General features: G+C 37.7%; 1 protein-coding gene across 1 annotated transcript in view; it reads right to left on the bottom strand.

The window, feature by feature from the left end:
• The window catches only part of CLASP1 (cytoplasmic linker associated protein 1), a 255,088-nt gene that overhangs the window by 32,178 nt on the left and 202,915 nt on the right, over nucleotides 1-19,995 (bottom strand). Inside the window, exons 29-32 of the mRNA XM_054699624.1 lie at nucleotides 17,240-17,318; nucleotides 15,867-16,010; nucleotides 6,731-6,874; nucleotides 6,105-6,211 (exon numbers count right to left, since the gene is read on the bottom strand). Of these exons, the coding sequence (XP_054555599.1) occupies nucleotides 6,105-6,211; nucleotides 6,731-6,874; nucleotides 15,867-16,010; nucleotides 17,240-17,318 (474 nt within the window). The remainder of the gene's footprint in view (nucleotides 1-6,104; nucleotides 6,212-6,730; nucleotides 6,875-15,866; nucleotides 16,011-17,239; nucleotides 17,319-19,995) is intronic.

The following is a 19,995-nucleotide window of genomic DNA, read 5'->3' as shown; positions in this document are numbered from 1 at the left end:
CCCAGTACAAGCTGTGGCAATGTATCTTTTAGACTCACTAGCTTAAGGTCTGAAGTATTTCCTTGGTATGAAGCTAAAACTGTGAGTTCCAGGTGAGAGACATTTTGGTTTTCTTCTCATGAAAAAGAGATAATGCTACTTTTCTTGGTTGTTGTTTTTTTTTTCCCCCAAATTAATACCCATGAAACATTAGTTTTTGTAGGGGAAAAGGAACTTCCCATGGGTGCTAACAAGCAATATACAGGGAACTGCAAAGGGGATGCAACAGCTTTACGTACAAGGAACTTGGTTCGGTTAACCCCAATCTATCATGTGCCCCCACACCCTGTCCTGTTTCAGCTCTGATGCATAATCCTTTAGGACATCCTCATCACACTAGGATTAGGCTCCAGAAAGGTTTCCTTAGGATACTTTAGATTAGGAGGAGTTGCTCAATCAGTGAATAGCACTGACCTAAGGTAAGGCCATGTCACCCAAAAGTCAAGTAGAAAAAAGCTCTGGACTTGGCCTGTTGCAAGGTATCTGCATTGTGGTAGGGAGGTGCCTGAGGTCAGGTCTTTAGAAAAGAGAAACTAGAGACAGGAAGTTTTGCCTGCTGAGATTTTCTTGTCATTTTCTCAAAAATACTAGGTATGGAATATAGATAATTGTTCCTCATTATGAAATCATTAGGGATTTGGCACAAAAGAAACAAACAGACATAGATTTCATCCTGGCTTTATGTATTCAGTAGGTTTTCTAAGTGCAAAATCTCTAGTCAGCTCTCTCCCCCTCTGATGGCTGACAGAGGCAGCAGGGATTTATTAAGTATTAGCATTATTACTGTGCACATGTGACGACTGACACAGGGGACAGATGTCCTCTGCCTGGGAAGACTGACTCAGGGGTGAAGCTTAGTGCCCACAAGGGCACACAGGTCAGTATGCTGAGAATCAGTCAATAAACGGGGCTTATATTTTGAGGCATGGCTACTGTTTAAAAAAAGGAAAAGAGCAGTAGAGCGGTGACATGCTTTATCAACACTGAAGACAACAGGTGTCTCAGTGTCGGGGTGCCCTTGGCCTAACCTTGTGTATCTAGAAACAGTTATGATAGGAGTGTACACGCCTGTACATTTCAGAAGTACCTTGGAGTTCTAGGAATTTCAAAGGGAAGATGTTGTTAAAACATTTAGCTGACTTGTTTACTCTGTACAGCTTTCCATGTTGAGGATACAGAAATAGGAATGTAAACCTATGCAAAACTATCTCTGAAGCATTCAAAAGCAACAGGCTGTTTTCATTTCTATCTGCATCCCATCACAGAGGGCATGATCTCATCTCACAAAGCACAATGGCTTTTGAGGAGGGATGCTCTTTTCTTCAGACCTTTACAGAAAGAGGGGAAGAGACCCTCAAACAGGTATCTGTAGGGTTACACAGACCTCACTTTGTACACAGACTTACCATCTGTCTTCATATCTGAAGGAAGCCCCAGCCCCTTCTTCTGGACAGTGCCCCAGGGCCTGCGAGGGTACCGAGCACCCTCCATTAGAGGCAGGGCACCTTCAGGGAGTTGTAGCAGTGAAGGCACTTCTCAGGGCTGCCTTTCTGGATCTGTATCCTCAGAGTATCACCACATGGCAAGACACTGTGAGAGCATTCAGTCCACATAACCAATGGTAGGACTGAGCTGCAGATGCAGTCTAGGAAAGAGCAGGTCTCAGCTGCTTCTCGGTGGGAATGCCTAGCACACTTATGAACAGTGCTAGGGAAACTGCCCACAATTACCTGCCTTGATTCTACAGCTTTGCCTGAGTACCTCCCAGGGACAGAGTATTTCACTGGACGGAGAGGCTCCCAATAGCAAATGCTGATAATTTGCTCAGTTGATGTCACTGAGACACAGTAGGAGCCATACTCATGAGATCACGCACCTGCTCACACTTCTGACCAAGGCTCTACTCCTGCTAGCTTAAGCCAAAGCAGGGCCACGATGGAGGCAGCAGAGAGGCTTTCCAAATGACCTGAGACGACCTTGGAAATGCAATAATATTGTGACACCTCAGACAAGTTTAACAGGTAGCGTGTTACCTGGGAGAGTAAGAGCGCCTGAGAGTCTTGTGGGAGGGAGCGGTAGGAATGGAGTTAGGCTGAGAAAAGGGAGGTGGGTGCTTCGATAACCCATCAGCACTCCAACCCCATAACCGACTGTAGTGATCAGAAGAGGAAAATCAGAAAGAGAAACAAAAAAAGACAAAGGGGAGGGGGACAGGAGGAGGAGAGAGGAAGACGCTATAGTCTAAGTGTCTTAGAGTCTCCTCTTTCTTTGACAAAGTTCTATCAAAATTCATTGGAGCAAAGTTAATACTTAACCATACAGAGAAAAAGAACATATTTTGTTTACAATTTGTCATCAATAAAACTGCTTTATTCCTTCCCCTCTCAATCATGTATTTACATTTTGAAGTAACTTGAGATCCCAAGTGTGTGTGTGTGTGTGTGTGTGTGTGTGTGTACACACATGCACTGAGAAGGACATTATAAGCGCAAACACACAAGAAAATAGGGATGCTCAATTTCAGATAACACAATCAATTATTTAGAAAAACACAAAGAAACTATGGGCCTTAATTCACAGAGGACCAGAGGGAATGCACCAGGAAGGTGCAGAGAGTCTGCCACTCAGACCAGAGCTCTCCAGCATGACAGTGTGTTCTTGAGGCCTAGCTCCAGTCACGGAGAGTTCAGAGGTTGCTACAGCAATTCCCCTCAAAACTGTAACAGCAACTATACAGGGCTAGCGACCACATCTCAGAAGGTCAGCTCAGAGAAAGAGAACCAAAAGTCAAATTCCTCCACTCATATCCCCTAATATGAGAATTAATATTTCCCCGAGAACACAAGTGTTCCCCTCTTACTTGTGAGGGCCCCCTTCAGAGGCCCTCCGAGATTTCTATCTACTGCTGCAATCCAAACTAATTGAACCAAAGACTTTGGAAAAGGACTGAGCTGAAGTGGTTGGAAATGTGTTCTGAGGCACACATTTGAGTCTACCAAACCAGAGGCCGCGTTCCTATGGAGTAGTACTGCCTGCCACTAGTGTGCATGTTGATCTGTACAGAAGACGTCTTCACCTGAAGGCACTTCATAAGGAAAATCAAGTGTGAAGATGAGAGGTCACTGTGGTATAGAGGGCTTAATGACCTTCTCTAAGTTACACATTTAGTTGGAGGTGGGGCACAAGATGAGTATGGGGGCGCCCATCTCAGGCTGGAGCTCAGCTAACAGGCAGAGTTTGTACAAAGCAGATGCCCTACCACCTCACCGTGGGAGTCTGGGTCCCCCGGTTAATCTCCACTTTGAGTCTATGGATACTGCTATTCTCTGATGAGATGGATTTAAAATTATCTTTTATTACCAGGGATAACAGAGGTGATCTGTGTAGTGCTATTCTGCTCTACAACCTTTTTGCCAAGACTATAAAACAGATGAGAGTAAAGACTGCCATTGACATATTTATCTTAAAGGGAATGGACATCATGTGTTTTCTGAACCCCCTGGCAACTCTTGTTTTTCATTTAACACAAATCACACTTGGTAAGATCAGTCAGAATATATAAATATGAGCTTAATCATGAAGAACTCTAGGTCATAAATCTCCCCTCCAAGTACCAAGTAATATTTGTTTAACTAGCTGGGAGTTACAGTGATTCCTCCCTCACACAGAAATGGTTAATGGAAGTCTCACCAAAGTTTAACCTGTGAGCTACAGCTTCACTAATACTGTTGGGTTGATAGAAATGATTTTTCCCCTAGTGATTGAAAAAAAAAACAAACCCAAAATTAGAAAATTAGATTTGTTCATCATTAAGAATATTTCCTTTTTATCAAGATAATCCAGGTGTAGAATTTCTGGACTAAAAAAAAATACAGGTTCATTTTGATACTCAAAACTAGATTTTGATACTCAGAACAAACAATGGGTAATAACTTTCCCCTTAGGAATAAAAAGCTAACCTTATAGGGTCAAAATGATTTAAAGAATGGCAGGTCACAAATTAATATTTCAAGAGCACTGCTCAAAAATATAGCTGAGATTATGTACTACGGAAGCTGCCTATCACCTCCTTAGAATGTGGTGACCTAGTTCACTCTCCTATTTAATGCAAGAATTCATTTTTTAAATAACTTTCCTGCTAGAACGTATGCAAACGATCTGAATATCCTAGTGATAACATGACAGAAGGTAGTATTTCTTATTTCTGGGGAGTTTTAGTTCTGAGAAAAATCATTTCGCCCGTTGAGCTCAAGTTAGCTAAAGCCATCTGGTTATTTAAACACTTGCTGAGGGTTTATTTTTAAAGATCTAACAAAATTATATCAGTAAATAATTCCCTAAAGAAGATTTTTCTGACAAGAAAATATTTAGACCACACTGGATTTTTTAATATTGAAAATAAATATCTTCATTTCTTCTACTGACCTATAACCCTAACTGTAAAAAGTAAATCTGGTCAATTATGAATAAATGGCAACCCAGAAAAATAAAATTTTTAATCATCTGAGAATTCATGAAGATTAATACCAGGGCAATTCTTAGTTCTGATGGATCATGGTAGCAAACCCCACCAATCTTTTACTTAAACTACTGGCACAAACAAACAAAAATTGAGTTTTACCTTTTGCTTATTACCTAAAGAATATGCCATCCTAATAATGAAATAACTGAAAGATGCATGGACTGTGTATTATGGAAGAACAGATTTCCCAATTAATGTTACGAAAGTATGATTTCTACACAAAAGCAGCTATTTTCAGCAAATGCAAGTTTTCCATAAAATTCTCTCTCACCAGGAACAAGAACTCCAAAATTTTACTGTCAACCTGGACCCCAGTCATTTAGGACAAACCATATACTTGAGATACAAACTAAAAAAAAAAAAAAATAGTTGGCTGGGCCTCAATCAAACCCGGCGAAAGTCAGACATACTTTCATTAGTTTCTGGCCTCAACTAATTATAATAGCCTGTTGAAATCATGCCAACAAAGACCAAATTTGGAGACCTAACATCATATCTCATGCCATCTGAATATAGTACAGTGGGAGCATTTGGGGAATTAAATTAAGGCAATAAAAAGAGTAGATTACAATAAGTATATAAAATAGTCTGGTTCACCAAGAGAAAAACACAAATTTGACATTTTCCAAAATATAGGATAACTTGAGAAACTGAAGAGACCTTCAGTGGGAAGGAAGAAGGCATTTGGCAGTCTCAGTCATTTAAAGATCTAAATTTGAAAGCAGAGGTTTTGATATCATTCTATGATTAAAAAGAAATGGCATACTTTAGGTATTTTCTTATAATTTTAAGATCTTGGTGTCAGCAAACTTTAGGACAACAGCTCCTTGATTCTTACTAGTGATGCTATAGACAAAGAAAGCATGTATAACCCTTACAAGTTAAGGCACTGGCTCCTTCCTAAAAAGTCTAATCTATCCGGCCATTATTTTGATTATATAAAGAACCCTAGACAAAGCAGTTTTCTCCTTTTGAGTTACTGCCTCAGACTAGAAGGCCAATGCTCACACGAGCCCAATAAAAATCTGGAAATGTTGATCCAATTTTAATTCTCAGGTTCTTAATCCCTCTTTCAGAGCTGCACTCTACTTCAAATGTGAGCTCATAATAATAGCAGCTCAGCTAGGAATGGTCACTTGGTGGAAAACTGCCCCAGAATTAGTACAGACTAACTATAAAGGACTTATGTAGATGATTAAATATCTTCAAATGTTTTCATCACTTACTAAGCAGGTGGTAAATTTCTAAATGGTTTCTATAAGAAACAGAATTATGTTAGTTCTAAAATCTGTAAGGTACTAGACAGAGTTTAGAGCTAGAAGAATCTCAGAGAACATTCAGCACAGACTACTCATTTCACTATACAAAGCTAACTGCTTAGCCCGACGTTATAAGAGTTAAGATCTGAGTGAGGACTAGAACCCGTAGTCTCCTGATACCCACACTCATTTCTTTGGTATTAAGCTTGGTCTAAAAATATAGAAATAGGCTAGACAGACATTGGGGTGATTTAGTTTCCGCATTTCTGTGGAAATGGTATTACCTTGGAGACAGGCCCCCATGGGAACAATTGGTGGGTGAGGTCAGGGGGCTGGTCCTGCTGCTGGTGTGTCGGGATGGAGTACGGCCAATTGTATTGCTCGGAGAACCCTGAGGTCAAGGTAGAACAGACATCATTATTGAAGGGCTAAATGTAGAACAGTCCTACTTTTCCCTTGGTCTTTTAACTTACATGTAAATAAGTGAAAAGAAATTGCATAGTGATTTTTTTTTCCAGTCAATTTTAAATACATAAAAACCAAAAATGATGTTTTATAGGTAGCCCTGCATTTGAATGATGTCAGTTGTGCTAGAGTGACAGACACAATTGAAGATTTACCCTACAGTGTGGGGGAAAAAAAAAAAAAAACACAACAAAACCTCAATGAATGAATGAATGACTAAATGACCTAGTAAAATACTGAATTGATTGAACAATCTAACACAAGGAAGAGGTCATATTTAAATATCAGGTTCATTCATTCCTTTGGGAATATGGCAGGGTCAGACATGGACACACAAACTCCTAAAAGAGGACAAGGAAGTTGGTAGTTCTATTGGAGCAAACTGTAAACAAGTACATAAAGAGGAGGTTCTGATCTGTGCAGGCACCAAGACCACAGCACTCACCACACTGGTGTTACTAGAATTCTTGAGGTGGTTATGTAGAAGTTTGGTGGCACCATCCTGGAATGTTTTTGGCAAGGCACCAAGTAACATGGTAAATTCAGGAGTGTTCAATTCAAACAGAGAGATTAGCACAATTTGTGCTGCCTAGGAAAAAAAGGACATGATTAATTTAGGTATGTACAATAGCGAATCTTGGTCAAAGTGATTAAATCATTAATAGTGATTTTTAAAAGAAATCATTTTTGTATGAGGACCATAAATAACAAGAGGACACCTTCAACATAAAAAAAAAAATAAAACAAAACCCAGAAGCATGTGGAGAAAATAATGTCACCAATTATCAACAGTCTGACTATTATCAATAATGTCTGACAATTATCAACAATCTAGAAAATAAGCCCTGGTTTCATTTTCATACCCTAGCTTTGGATTTCTGAAAATATTAATAATTCTCATTACTTTTCCTTTGTTGTCTATGAAGCTGGTAAATTAATGAAATAATTAAAAAATTAGAAGGTTTAAGATTCTCAGATCACCCTGGAAAGAACAAGTTTCTAAATGGACTACCTACCACTGCGTTATCTGAGAAACCACATTTCCTCAACCCTGCCAGCAGTGACAAAGAAAAAGACAGAATTTAAACACAACTGAAAAACCCCTAATTTTACACCCATGAATTCACGAGAGAGGCATTCTTTGGGAAGCAAACCAGACTTCTATGGTAGAAATGAAAGATTTACTTCTGCCTTTTTGGGAACATGGTCTACTTTTCTTTATGAATTGAGACAACATAAGGCAGGACTGCTTGGAATTACTAGAAGCAAGTTGTATAAAAGCAATTAGCTGAAGCAACAGTAGCCAAAGGAGACTGAGATTTCTCCAGCCTTAGTTATGTGCTTTCTATCATACTAAAGTAGTAGCAGGTAATCCATGTTTTAAAAATAAGGCCTGAGGAATTAGTTACAAAGGTTTTGATTTAGAAAGGCTATGTCTAAAGAAAATTTTAGTAAATACTAAACTGATACTTGTTACAAATTTCTAAGAGTCAAAAGAAAACACATTATGAAAATCTTTTGACTAAAAGCATACATTTATCCAAAGACTGTAATTTTTAGGATTGCAGTAATTATTGAGTATTTTTTTTCTATATTTAGAATGTTACATGAAAACATTTTCTGAGAAATTTCTTAGAAATATATACCACAAAATATTTCAATGCTTCACAATATTAACATGTATTTCAGATCTAATTAAAACAAAACTACTATTTTGTGCTTAAAAAAGGGGGAAAAATTTACAGACTCAAACTTTTTAAACCCACAGTAAAAATTTATCACAAATTTATTCATTACACAAAGATACATAATCCTACATTTCATTTTTGAAACATTCTTAATAAATTATCTGAAGGAAGCTATTCCACTACTAATTTCATGTTCTGTTGCCATGATATGCCTATTTACATAAAAGCAAATTCCAAAAATCATGCAAAGTAATCAGTGCATTTTCAAAAAAACATTAGCTGTTAGGGGGAGAAATGCATGCAGAAAACAATGCACTTTAAAGAGAAAGAAAGAAGAAAGCAGCAGACTTGAGTTTTAGGAGGGAAAAAAAATCAAGTCACCAATTACATAAGAAAGTTTAGAAACTTTGTTAATTGAACATGGCATTTGAAAATTATAAAATGTAGGGCTGCATTTTTCATTGGTCTCTTTTTATGTGAAATATGCCATTATTTTTACTTAAAAGAATATATTTCTTCCCCAAATCACATGGTATTTAATGCTACAAACTTAGTTGAAATTTTTCATGAAGAAAATTATAAAATTAGTGAGGTCTTTTAGGAACAAGACGGCTACAAGATGATACCCTAGAAATTGTGCTGATTCATTGCTAATTAACATCAGTGGCTTTTAGTCATGAGGAAAAAAAGTATTAGCAGACTTTAACTTCCGACACACTAAAAAAGAAACCTTTTCTTAGCGATCCTAAAATGAATTATGATTAGAAATCAAATAAAGGGGATTTTGAAATGTAATTAGTCAGACAGATGGTGTATGTGTGTGATGTATACATCTAAATGATTTTTAGATTTTCTAAATAATAAATGTAAATGATTTTATATAGTTTTCAAAAATCAGTTTGGCTTAAAGTTGTTTTCAAAGAAAAATCTTTTTCTAATGAGATCCAAGCTCCAGAAATGGATAAAGTATCATTTAATCATATTATTTTTAAAGATTTTACATCAAAGTTTTAAAAGGAATCAGAGTCTATAGTCCTAAAATATTTTGTCTACAACCTTCTGTGTTAGTGAGAAGTCAGAACACTTGACTCCAAGCAAGGAAGAAAAAACTAGATTATATTTGTCAATGCCATCGATATTCTCATTAAAAAGAACTCCAAATTTGGGGAAGGGTTGAAGAGATTCATTTTAAAGACTCTGGGGCATGGCTCACGTTTAATAATGAATCAACAAGTGGACTATCATCGTTCTTGTCCAATCTTTGAACTCTTGTCTTCCATAAGAGGCAGGTCCACTAAGCAGTTAGACAGAAAAACGCTGAGTACAGCTTTTCCTAATAGTCAACCCCAGGGCAATTTATTGCTATTTTAATGCTTAAGTGCCAACTTTAAAGGAAACGAATCCCACTCATGCCCCAAAAATACAACTCGTGTGTGTGTGTGTGTGTGTGTGTGTGCCCGTGTGTCTGTGTAGGGGGGATTGTAAAGGTAAAAGGTTCTTCAAATTTCACTACCGCTGTTTGAAAAGAACTTCCAGAACTCAACTAACTTGAAAACCATGTATCTTACAACAGAATTTTTCCAGACCGGAGGTCCATGAGACTTTAACAAATGTTTCAGTGTTGGTATTAATTAGGGAAAACTTAAAATTTGGAAGGAAAAGTAGTTTTTGAATTTATTGAATGACTACTTGCCCCCTTTAGGCAATCATTAAAATTGCTTTGCAGAGTCACCCAAAGGGAAGGTATTTTAAACCTTCAGACATTTCTTATTTAGTATTCCTTACTATTCCATTAAAATATGTGGAGGCCTGCACTCAGCATAGCTAATTCTTTAGAAAGGTAGTTAATCATAAATCAAAACACAAACATGTACTAGGCACACGCATACACACTCTCACAAAGTATTATTTTTATTTTAGGTTTCTTCAAAATCTTTCCAGTGTCTTCACAAGGGTAATCAGGATTAATAATCTAAAATGCAAACAGTAAAGTCTCTCTTTACAAATTAGTAGACAGTTTTAAATCTACCTGTTTACAATTTTCTTCCAAGTTTCCTTCTCCAGGCCCAGAGCAGGTTGAAGCTGACCTAGTGGGGAAATCCTCACCTACTCGACTACGCTGAAGAGGGGACTGACAAACAGGAAAAGTGGTAGGATTTAATCAGAGAGAAGAGGTACGTGCTTAAACCATGGTTAAGCTGAAAGTGTATCTGGCTTCTTTTATAAAATCGCACAGGCACATATAATCTAAAAGTTAAGAATAATAACAGTAACTACCAATTTTAAACCTTAGTCATTTGTTAGGTCCTTAAGAATCATAATCCTTCCTGGAAGTCCAGCAGTCTTGCTTTACATGATGAAACAGAAGATCAAAGAGGTCACAATAAGAGACTTGAATGAGGCAGTCAGAGTTAAGCTGAGATTCAAATCTTAATTGATGGTGAAACCCTTAGTTTTTTAGATTAGGCAAAGTAGCCATAGTAATCAGATTAAAAAACAATCAATTAGAAATTTCAATTTCAATTTTTAAGGCTATTTATACATATTTCCTGCTTCAGGTAATAGTATCTTTCTATTTTCTAGACTTTGTCATGCCTTCATTTCCTACATTTCTCAAAATGACAGTTGGGGGCTAACTCTGCTACTTCATCTGATAAAGTAGGTGCTACAATATTAGAGAATCACATGTGATAAGCAAACATACAGGAATTCTGAATGCCAAAATACAAACATAACATTAAAAATTCTATTTCCATCACCATACTCCCTTTGATTGATGGAGAAAAAAAATCTTTATAATGCTGGACAAAATCTGGTTCTACAAACAGCAGCAGTAAAACCAAAATAATCCTCAAAAGCATACAGCAAGAGGGCCTCCCCGGTGGCACAGCGGTTGAGCGCTGGGTTGCGAAGCTGCCCGCAGCCTCTGCAGCGCTGGTTCGATCCCCAGCTGCTCCCCGGCCACTGGAGGAGGGTCCCACATGGCGCGCAGACCTCTCCTGCCGCCCGCTGCTCCCCTCAGCAGTGTACTTCGGTCCTTTTGCCTGCTCTGCTCCCGGCTCTGGCTCTGGTGAATTCTCTCACCCTCCCGCTCTTCTGACTGTACCCAGTGTTTGTATAAATAAATAAATAAATCTTAATTAATAAATAAACAAATAAATATCTCCTCACCTTTAAAAAAAAAAAAAAGGCATACAGCAAGAGTTGTAACAGAAAATGAGGCAACATCTACTTATGTTTTCATATCCTTTATTACAATTAGCCCTCCCCAAAATGACTTGAGGCAAGCATTCTGATTTTTTTGCATAACAAAAACAAGGGATCAGAGGTTAAATTACTGTTCCACTAACAAGTGGCAGAGGCAGAAGTGAAAGTAGGTTAAACTCTAGAAAAATCCATTTCCTTTTCTCTAGAATCAAATACAGAGCATTAAGAAAGGTCTAATGTACTTTGGTACAGCTTGATCAACACACTAGTCAGGATTCCCACACTCAAAAAATGAAAAAGGTTCCTCTTGGAATAAAGTAGGCCTATTAAAAAAAACCTAGGTGGGGCTTTTCACCTAGTCCTAATCAGCCCCAACCTGGTAGGCACACCTGCCTGGTGAGTGGCTTGTGGTCTAGTTTTGGTAGTGTTTTTTCCCTCCTTTCAAAGTATCTTAAATATTTAGAATCTCTTTTTTTCCAATGTAAATTACGCCAAAACACTGAGATAAAAAGGGAAACATTTAAAATGTTAAAAAAAAACAGCGTTTTATCAGCTTAAAATGTTTCAAAAGTGCTTTTGATCTTAAAAATATGGGTAATTAATTTCACTGTCTGCAAATTCCTGAAGTACAGTGTGCATAATATTAGTATTCTCCAGGGCTATCATACTCTTAAAGCAGGATACCAACAGGAGAATGTGGTTCATGATCAAAAGTGCTTTAAATTATCAATATTTCCTTAGTACCTGATATAACATTCTAATAAGTCTAAAAATGAAAGATAAGGAACAAACACGTGTATTTTTAAAAGACTAGTAAGGAAGGACATCTTTAGTGCATTTGATTTTTCTAGACTAAAATGGTCCTTGATTTATTTGTTACAACTTTAAAATGATAAGGACACACAATAGACTGTAGGGTGGACCAAGGGTGATTTGGTAGTGGGTGCACTATGGTGGCTATACCTGATGGGGGTAATCTAAGTATTACCTCAATTAAAAATTAATTAGCTAATAAAAAATAAAGAATAATAATCACTTCTTGGCTTTTAGGCTAAGATCAAGTGTAAAAAATAAGATGATAAGGGCAATTTCATACCTTGGAGCAGACTGATATATACCATGTCATAATTTTTAAATATACTAATTGTACAAAAGGAATATTTGAGGGCCTCCCTGGTGGTGCAGGGGTTAAAGACAGTGCTATCAAGCTTTCACCAGCCACTGCAGCTCGAGTTCGATCCCCGGCTGGCCAGGGTGCAACCCACACAGCACAGCAGACTTCTCCTGCCTCGCCTGCTGCTCCCCTCAGCAGCTTATTTCAGTAGATCTGCCTGTTCTGCTCCCCACTCACTCTGGTGAATCCTCTCACCCCCCCACCCCCCGCTACCTCTGGTTTTACCCCAGTTCTTGTATGCATAAATAAATCTTTTTTTAAAAAAGAAATATTTGAATTCTATACTTTAACACACCAATTTGACTTAAACAGCCATGCCTTACTAGTTAGTGCAGGAGGTGTACAACTGAAATGGAAACAATCTAGAGTCACAAATATCTTGGATTAAAAAAAAAAATGCAGAGAACACCTAGAATGAAAAGATGCAACTGCTAAGTTGACCGTCATCACAATTTGCAGAGTCAAGTAAAAAAGTTCCCCATTTGAATAAAAGCTAAGGAGTTACCAAATAATTATGCAAGATTCCTGGCAGACAAACTCTCAGTATGGTACCACAAGAATCCCCCATGAGTCCCACATAACCCCTTTCTTGGGAATAAGTAGGTCCCCCAAATATGATGGAAGATCACTCCAAATTATGTTACAAGGCAGAAGGTATTTTGCAGATGGAATTAAGTCCCTTCCTAATCACTTGACTCAAGTGTGACTATCCTGGTGGGTCTTACCTAATCAGGTGAATCCTTAAGAGACGAGAAAATTGAAAGTGAGAGCCTCCCAATGGCTTTATCTTCTCTTTCACATTTGAACAATAGTTTTTATAACCAGAGGATTATTGGCTGATTATTTTTTTCTTTCAGCACTTTGAATGTTGCCCCACTATCTTCAGTCCTCCATGGTTTCTGAAGAGAAACCAGCTACTTTTCTTCCTGAGGATCTCCTGGATATGCGGAGCCACTTCCCTCTTGCTGCTTTCAGGATTCTCTATTTATTTTGCCTTTTAGTACTCTGATTGTGATGTGTCTAGGTATGGATAGTATTTTTTTTAATTCTACTTAATGTTTGTTGAGCTTCTTAGATACTTGTTTTCCATAAAATTTGTGGGGTTTTGGGGCATTATTTCTTCAAATATTCTGATGTCTTTGAGGAAGCAAACTGATAAGGGATGGCAGATAGCCTTTATTAACTGAGAATATTCTCTGTTTACAGTCAGCAAGAAAGCAGTCAGTGTAGATGAGATTCAAGAGCCAAACAACACCCTGGCTGGTTTGGCAAGATCTTGGACAGTGTAAAGATGAGGTATTAAATAGTCCTTATGATCGCGACAGGGAAGGAGCAACAGCAAACATCACAAGTAAAATGCCAATGATGACAGGCATTGTGAAGCAGCAATAGATAAGCCAAAATGATTAAATTAAATATTGAAGATTATTCAAGCAGCAAATGAATCAAGTGGTTTCCAGCAATAAATTTAAAATTCTAACCATATTTGACTTGACCTAGTTAAGGCTTTTAGAGCCCAGGCAAGATATCTTAAGGGAAAAATTTCCTCAAATGTCCTGATTTATAAATTCTAGTTCAAATTATTATTAGGCATGTCGATGAAAAATGGATATTATCAAAGTTAGTTGCTCCCACACAGGTTCTAATCAGATTAATGTGCAAGTCTAAAACATGTTTTAGGGGCCTCCTCGGTGGCACAGTGGGTTGAGCACAGTGCTGTGAAGCTGTCCGCAGCCTCTGCAGTGTGGGTTTGATTCCCGGCTGGCCAGGGAGCTACCCACATGGCAAGGCAGACCTCTCCTGTCTCGCCCATTGCTCCCCTCAACAGTGTTTTCAGTCGTCTGCCTGGTTCTGCTCCCCGCTCTGTCTCTGGTGAATTCTCTCACCCTCCCTGCCTCTGGCCTGTACTGCAATTCTTGTATAAAAAAATAAATCTTTAAAAAAAACAACAACAACATGTTTTAGCACCACAGGAAGGAATACTTACATAACATTTAACACAAAAGCACATACTCACACAGAAGCACATAACTCATGTGTTATGACTAAAAATAGAAAGCTGCACGTGAGGTTTTTATATTTTTTGGTTGATCTTAAGAGTTTCAAAATTACTATTTCTGAATTTCAAACTAACCAGATCATTTAGCCACGCTATTGCACCTCCCTAATCCAAACTAGCTTAATGGTTTAACTAAAAGCCACCTTTGAAATGTTCTTTGGATAATGCTGAGAAATTTTAGAAAAGAACCACAAATTGAAAAATACTAGTGATATCTGAATAAGTGTCTTACTAAGATTTGCCAGTGTTCCTAGAGCATGAACATCTTAGTTTACTCCTGAAGAAACCTTTCAGACAATTCTTCATTTCTCCTCCTTGAACTTCATTTAGAGAAGGAGCTAAGTGTTCATATACCCTTGGATATACGACAACCTCACTAAATATGCTGGGATCATCCTTTCCATTTTTTCTGTCAATGTAGTCGAAAGGACTATATCGGTACATAGCCAAAGGATTATATCAGTAGGGATGGTTGTGTAAGGAGTCTAGTATAGAAGAAAAAAATGCAATATTCAACAACTACAAACAACCAAAATCAAGTGCTTTTAGTTTGAAAGCAGAACTGAGAAATCTGGCTTTTAGAATACTGAAGGCTAGTAAGCTTACATAAAAAGCAAAAAGAATGATAGGCACACATGTAACTTGGGCACAGGATTTAACATTGACAGGAGAGAATAATACAAACACAACAGCTTACTTATACTTTTTTGGGGGATTACAATGTGTCAGGGTTTGATTAAATGCCTTTGCATATATTGATTAACCAAACCTTACACTATCTAGATATAGAGTATTACCCAGTAATAGAAATAATAGTACACATCACTCTTTACTATGTTATAGGCCTCCCAATGTGCTATTTTAGAAGCAAGTAGCCTATTAAAAAAAAAAAAAAAAAAAACAATAAAGCACCACCTTGCTATTACAGTGTCTCAAAAATCTGAATTGGGCTTTCCCACCTAATTTCCCCAAATCAAAGAAAGTATGTTCCAAGTGTGGTGTATAATCGGAAACTTTTGCCCTTTTCAAATTGAAGAATTCATTTTACTTTTTAGCAAATTTTCAACTAGATTTTACTGCCAGGTCCCTTGTGGTGAGGTAGGCTCAGATCTGTAATGCCACCTTCCAAGTACATGTCACAAAATGGACACAAGGGAAACCAATGTGCTTGAAGAAAAACTAACCCACTGGTGCTTTCACATTATAAAAATGTGAAATAGATATCTAAGAAAACCCATAGCCCAGTCTACAAGATTTTAGATTTTCATTTTATTATTCAAAGACTAGAAGTAGGTGGAGCTAGAGAGAAGATAACGGTGCAATAGCAATGTCTTGGCTTTCACAGGAAAGACATGATAAAGATTTATAAGGAGAATACTCCCTAGTAATAAAAATATCAGTATTCTAAGAACATTCTGTAACTTAAGTCGTGCCTTAGCTCTCTTGTACATACCTTTCTCACGTCTGAACTCTTTGGTTCTGTTGTCCAGGTTATAATTCTAGAAACAGCAAGTCTTGTCTCACTGGAGTTTACAAAATCTGTTGGATCCATCTGCCTAGCGAGAGACTCAATGTACTTCAGGATTGCAACTTTGACCTGAAGTATGCAATAATTATAAACATTAGTATACTTTTTGAATACAATTCTGAGCTGATGACAAGGATAAAAGAAAACATTATTGAGGGGACATCTCTTTTCTCCTGGATTTAGGTTTCCACATTGAGAGGCACCCACTGGGGGAAAAGTATGAATGACTAGCAAGTTTGTAAACAGGAAGAAAAGTATGCAACTCATTCTCTTCATTTTCAGACTGCAGAGAAGGTATCCTTACTTATGCTGCAAGATATTTACAGGGCAGTAGCTCAGGTGGGATGGCCTGTGGGATTTCTAGCTCTGGGAGAGCAAATTCAACTCTGTAATAAGTTCTGTCTGCATTCTAAGCTATGTCTTATAGGAACATTTTCAGTAACCATAAATCTGAAATTATGCCCTAACTTCTCCAGTGATGTTTCAATTAGTTTTCACCACAAGAAAAAAGGGTCTGTCCTAAAACACCAAGCAAAGTTAATGATCAAAGAACAGAAGATGCACATACCTACCTCAAATTAACACACATCTTCCCTCAAATTTAGTCCTGTTATTATCGGTATGATTTTCTACAAGATGTACCAATTCATTTTCATGAGTCAGAATGTTAATATTAAAAAAAAAACAACACAGAACATTTTTCTAGTATAAAAATTAATTATAGGGCCTCCCTGGTGGCACAGGTGGTTGAGCACCGCACTGTGAAGCTGTCCACAGCCTCTACAGCGCGGGTTCGATCCTGGCCAGCCAGGGAGAAACCCACATGGCACAGCAGACCTCTCCTGTCTTGCCCACTGTTCCTCTCAGCAGTGTATTTCAGTCAGCCTGCCTGTTCTGCTCCCCATTCTGTCTCTGGTGAATCCTCTCACCCTCCCGCAGATCTGGCCTGTACCCTAGTTCTTATATAAATAAATCTTTTTAAAAATTAATTATAAAAAGAGTAGTAATATCCAAATGCCAGTAAGATGCAGAAAAAATGGATCTCTCATATACTGATGGTAGGAATATGACATAGTACACCTTTCTGGCAGTTTAAAAGTAACCCTACCCAGTAAACCAACAATTTCTCTACTAGATACTGAACAAAGAGAAATGGAATCATGTTCACAAGAGATGGACAAGAATGCCCACAGAAGAATTTTCATAATAATCAAATATGATTAATGTAAAAAGAAAATTTAAGCAAATCTAAACCTCTAGAGGCGACACTATGAAGTTAGCGACAAAAAGTTACTGACCTTGAGGTTAGGAGTTTGAGTCTGATCCACAATAAATCTCATCAAAATGTTAAATTGTTGATCAAAGGGAAAGGAGTCCCTAGGTTTAAAAAAAAAGTATACATTGTTATGCAATAATATAAGAAGCCAAAATATACTGTTGTAGATTAGTGCATATAAAAGTGAGACTGCTCACATTTTTAAAAATAGTACTTTTCATTTTATATAAATACTATACAGAAAATGTAGGGAAAGGAAAGTCTCGTTGAAAGTCCCAGAACACATACTAAATTTACTTTGAGTATGCTATGTTAAAATTAAGTCATAAACTAGGGGAAAAAAATCCCATGAGCCTTTTTTAGGAGTCTGTTCATCTTTTTTCTATCCAGATACCTTTCCAAATATTGCTTATGCAAGAAACACTTTCAATTCCAAAATCTTTTCATATCCTGACTTGGCTTAAGCTGCTTGTATTACACCCCTTGGTTTTAGCTGGGTAAATGCTTATGAGCTCTACTTGGTATAGAGCTTGAAAAATAATGCTGCAGCGCCTCCCTGGTGGCACAAGGGGTTAAGACACAACCTATAAGCTGTCTGCAGCCTCTGCAGCACCAGTTTGATCCCCCGCCAGGGAGCTACCTACATGGCGCAGCAGACCTCTCCTGACTCGCCGGCTGCTCCCCTCAGCCGTGTATTTCAGTCTGCCTGTTCTGTTCCCCGCTCTGCCTCTGGTGAATCCTCTCACCTCCAACACCTCTGGCCTGTACCTCAGTTCTTGTATGCATAAATGAATAAATCTTTTTTTTAAAAAAAAAGAAGGGCCTCCCCAGTGGCGCAGAGGGTTGAGTGTGACGCTTTGAAGCTGTTTGCAGCCTCTGCAGCGCCGGTTCGATTCCCAGCCTGCCAGGGAGATTCCCACATGGCGCAGCAGACCTCTTCCGTCTCTCCCGCTGCTCCCCTCAGCAGTGTATTTCAGTCAGTCTGTTCTGTTTCCCACTCTGTCTCTGGTGAATTCTCTCACCCTCCCGCATCTCTGACCTATACCCCAGCTCTTGCATAAAAATAAATAAATCTTAAAAAAGAAAAGAAAAGAAAAGAATGCTACAGTAAACATTATAGAGCATGTGATATTTCTGAGTTGATGGTTTCATATTCTTTAGGTAGAAGCCCCAAAGTAGAACTGCTGGGTCATGCTATTCACATTTTTAGTTTTTTAATGTATATCCATTTTCCAAATGGCTGCACCATTTTACATTTCCACCAACAATGTATTAGGGGTCCTCTTTTTCCACATCCTCTTTCACACTTGTTCTTGTGGGTCTTTTTCACAAGTGCCATTCTCATGGGTGTGAGATGATTTTGCATTGCAGTTTTGACCTAAATCTCCCGTATTAAAAGTGATGTTCAAGATTTTTCCATATGTCAACTGGTCTTCTGGACATCCTCTTTGATGAATTTCCTGTTCATATCTGTTGCCCATTTATTAATTGGATTGTTTGTTCTTTTGCTATTAAATAAATTTTTCTGTGTGTCTTGGATATTAACCCCTTGTTGGTTGTGTAAAAGTATAAATATTGTCTCCCATTCAGTATGATATCTTTTTAATCTATTTATATTTCCTTTCACTGTGTAAAAGCTTTCTAATTTAAGGTGACCCCAACAGTTTATTTTTGCAATTATTTCCCTTGCTGTAGGAGCCATTGTTAATTCATTTAAAAATTACCTGATCTGACATACTTTTCTCCATCCTCCACCAAATCATAAACACATTACTACAAAGTATCTTTTGAGATCATTTAATTTCAAATGCTTATATGATGGGCACTTAAAATTTTAGAGGCAATAGATAAGAGGTTTCTAAATAATAGCAACACATAGTCTTTTGCATATTGTTTAGAGTCTGGGCAGCTTTTCTTTTCTTACAACAGCTAGAAGGACTACAACTGTTGTAAGTGTGCTATCAATCTTTGAGCCAATAAACCTCTTCAGATGAACAGGAAAACTACATAATACAAGGATAGAAAAATGTCTAGGATGAACTGTAAGAAGTTAAAGTATTAGAAACACCAAGTAAGGTCTTCAGAAGGATATAAATATTCTCAAATGCTTTTTAAAGAGAAGAAAATCAATGTTCAAAGCTTTATATTTGTCTTAGTCATTCACAAAAGTAACACCAACTTAAGGAAGATATGGGTATTTCATTTCATGGGTTGGTGGGGCATTTAACATGTCAAAAAAAGAATATGGGAATCAAGTTAGAGAGGAGATAATTAAGGGGGTAATGAAAATCCTCGGTGACAGAAGAGAATGGAAAGAAACCACCTGTAGAGTCCTGTAACATCAGAACAGTTCAGCCCTCACCATGCCCTAACAGACATTCTTCCTAAGGCAACACACAAATGGTCCTCGAGTTTACACAAAGGTAGATGAACATCACTAATCAACAAGGAAATCCAAATCACAACCATACTGCAGTATCACCTCACACCTGCTGGAATGGCTGGTGCCAAAATGTCACTGCTAAGTATGCTGACAAGAATGTACAGAAAAGGGAACCCTTATGTACTGCTAGTGGGAATATAAACTGTGACTATGGAAAACAGTATGGAAGTTCCTTGAAGTTCCTCTACCACATGATCCACCAATTCTACTTCTAAGTATATATCCAAAAGAAGTGAAATCATTATCTTAAAGAGCTATCTGTACTCCCATGTTCACTGCAGCATCATTTATTAACAGCAAAGACATGGAAATAATTTAAGTGTTTGCTGATGGAG

Source organism: Talpa occidentalis, unplaced genomic scaffold (assembly GCF_014898055.3).
Source record: "Talpa occidentalis isolate TD23 unplaced genomic scaffold, MPIMG_talOcc4v2.1 talOcc4.3, whole genome shotgun sequence".
In the NCBI taxonomy this organism is placed as follows: domain Eukaryota; kingdom Metazoa; phylum Chordata; class Mammalia; order Eulipotyphla; family Talpidae; genus Talpa; species Talpa occidentalis.
This window is presented reverse-complemented; position numbering and strand designations above follow the sequence as displayed.